This window comes from Bison bison, unplaced genomic scaffold (assembly GCF_000754665.1).
Source record: "Bison bison bison isolate TAMUID 2011002044 unplaced genomic scaffold, Bison_UMD1.0 scf7180017864499, whole genome shotgun sequence".
Lineage (NCBI taxonomy): Eukaryota > Metazoa > Chordata > Mammalia > Artiodactyla > Bovidae > Bison > Bison bison.
The window spans coordinates 4,404,697-4,407,120 of NW_011495058.1; the positions used below are offsets into that span (position 1 = coordinate 4,404,697).

The 2,424-nt window shown below is 46.1% G+C and overlaps 1 protein-coding gene across 1 annotated transcript in view; it reads right to left on the bottom strand.

Moving 5' to 3' along the window:
- Positions 1-2,184, bottom strand: part of PPIA (peptidylprolyl isomerase A (cyclophilin A)) — a 3,503-nt gene extending 1,319 nt beyond the window's left edge. Inside the window, exons 1-2 of the mRNA XM_010829037.1 lie at positions 356-2,184; positions 171-259 (exon numbers count right to left, since the gene is read on the bottom strand). Coding sequence (XP_010827339.1) covers positions 171-179 — 9 coding nt within the window. The 5' untranslated portion in view covers positions 180-259; positions 356-2,184. The remainder of the gene's footprint in view (positions 1-170; positions 260-355) is intronic.
- Positions 2,185-2,424: the final 240 nt, after the last annotated feature.

A 2,424-nucleotide genomic window follows, 5' to 3' on the forward strand; every position in this document is an offset into this window, starting at 1 on the left:
TATAGCAATTTAGATGGCATCCTATCAGTGCAAAATCGTAAAATAAACAAATGCGCCAGAAAAGTTTAACAGCAGACTGGCACCAGTGCAGACAAACCATATATACACATTCTGGAGTATTCTAGTTCAATCCTAAATTAAGACAACCCAAGTATCAGTCTATTTCATACCTGGCACATAAATCCCGGAATTATTCTGTGAAAGCAGGAACCTTTATAACCAAATCCTTTCTCTCCAGTGCTCAGAGCACGAAAGTTTTCTGTTAAAATAAAAGTATATATACATATATATATAGGGACAGAAAGGGAGACACACACACAGAAGTTAATAATCAGAATACCTTTGTTAAACTAACCTGCTGTCTTTGGAACTTTGTCTGCAAACAGCTGTAAGAGAAAAATGACAGTTAATTAACAACATCTGTTTGCATATTTTGTTGCTTAGTACCCTTGTCTTTAGGGGTTTCTGAATCATAAATTCGTTTTCTCACAAGAACATAATGCTTCTTCAGTAATTGCTCTGAATCCCAAATAAGAACTGTTCCTGACAGCCTTAAGTCCTGTGGTGTTGGGTTAGCAACATGAGACCCAAAGACGTGCCAAAAATCCAGAACCAGCAATGACTCAAATAGTGTGAGGCTTCTAAAAAGTGACTTAAAACTTTTACGTGTTATCACACCTACTTCTGAACAGATATATGGCTTCTCAAATGTACATCACCTCCCCCAACTTCAGTTTGAACCTAAGGACAAGATTTTCAGGAATAGCAAGTACTCCTGCTTGATCAGGGAGTAAACAGGTGTAATTTCAGTCACTGGTAATGAAAATGCTACTACCTCCAATCTGTTAACATAGCTTTATGGATTGGATGAGCAGTCACTTCTTGGTTTCCAGGTCCCTTACCTAGTAGTGGGGTAAAAAATAAAGATTGGTTTCTAGTACAACTGCTTCAAACCTTTCCTGCATATATAAAAAACATTCTGGCCAAAAATGCTTAAACATCACGCTTAAACAAACCCTTTAAAATATTTTATGAACTATTCCAGAGATCTGTGACTAAATCATCTATTGAAATCCTGTATGTTTCTTAGATCTAGTTACTTAGCTTCTAAGTATTGTATGTAAAACATATGGTCTCTCCTAAGTCTAACGTTTCTCAAATCCTGTACTCAACCGCTTCCCTGGTAAACCGTTACTAAAGTTAGAAGTCCGTACTGGCAGTTCCATCTCTATTCTCACCAATGGATATGCCAAGAGCTCCTATCTTATTTCCATTAAGCCGTCTGGCTAACCGGAGACACGCTAGGAAGCGTAAGGCTTAGGCAAAGTTTCCACGTGGCTCCCAATCAATTATCAGCTGACTACAGATAAAAGTGAGGCGTAGATCAATAGGATCTATTATTTCTCCTTAGAGTTTTACCTCAGGGCAAGCTTCCACATGGGCCCTTACCAATTCTTAGCTCTGACTACAGTACGAGTAGGGTACAGACTCAATAGGACCTAATGTTTTCTCTAACAGGGTTTAGGCGTCTTCTACGTGTCTCCAACGTGGACAGTTATCATGACTGGAAACCCTCTGCCCTCATGATCTGTATGGGGGCCTATCCATCCTTGGGATAAGATCCTAAAACTAACCACTGACAGCTTTTGAGAGGTCGTTAAGGAGGATAAAACCACTTAGGGCTACACCCTAAGTGAGACTGCAGGACAGAGGAGCCTGGCGTGCTGCAGTCCATGCGGTCAGAGTTGGACACGATTTAGCGACTGGACACTTCAAGACCTACCGGTTAACTGGAACGGAATCGCATTTACCGTTTCAAGAGCACGCCGAGTAACTTAGCTACCTTGCTGTAACCACAAACTGATTAATAAGTACTCTAACTAGTTAAGAAACCATCAGAGGTGCCCTGCCGCGGAGCCAGTCTGGACTAGCCCATTCTGCAGGACGACGACCGGGAGGAGCCCGGGCGCCTCCCACCCACCCACCCACCCACCCACCGTCACCGCAGCGGAAGGCGGGCCTCGGCGCCAGCGGAGGGAAGGCCGCCTGTGCATTTCCGCTCGGGGTGGGGGCCGGGAAGGGCACGAGGGGCCTCTTTTTACATTTATTTCAAGATTTTAAAGACATCTGGGGAAACCCTAGAGTCTGCCAGCCCCGCAGCCCTATAACCCAACCCTGAACTAGCAGGCGTCCTCCGGGACCAAGGCTAGACTGCTAACCCCACCGACCCTGACGCGCCCGGGGCGGGAAAAGCAGTCTTCAGGTGCGACCGTCGCGTCAGCGCGAAGGGAGCCGCTTCCGAGCCCTCGAGAGTGGCCTCGCGACCGTGGCAGCGGCCTGGGGCCGGCGTCTGCCTTCCGTTTAGGGCGTTGTCGACCCTCTGGGGCCTGCGGTCCCGCGTGGCGACCAACAGCTAGCAGCCCG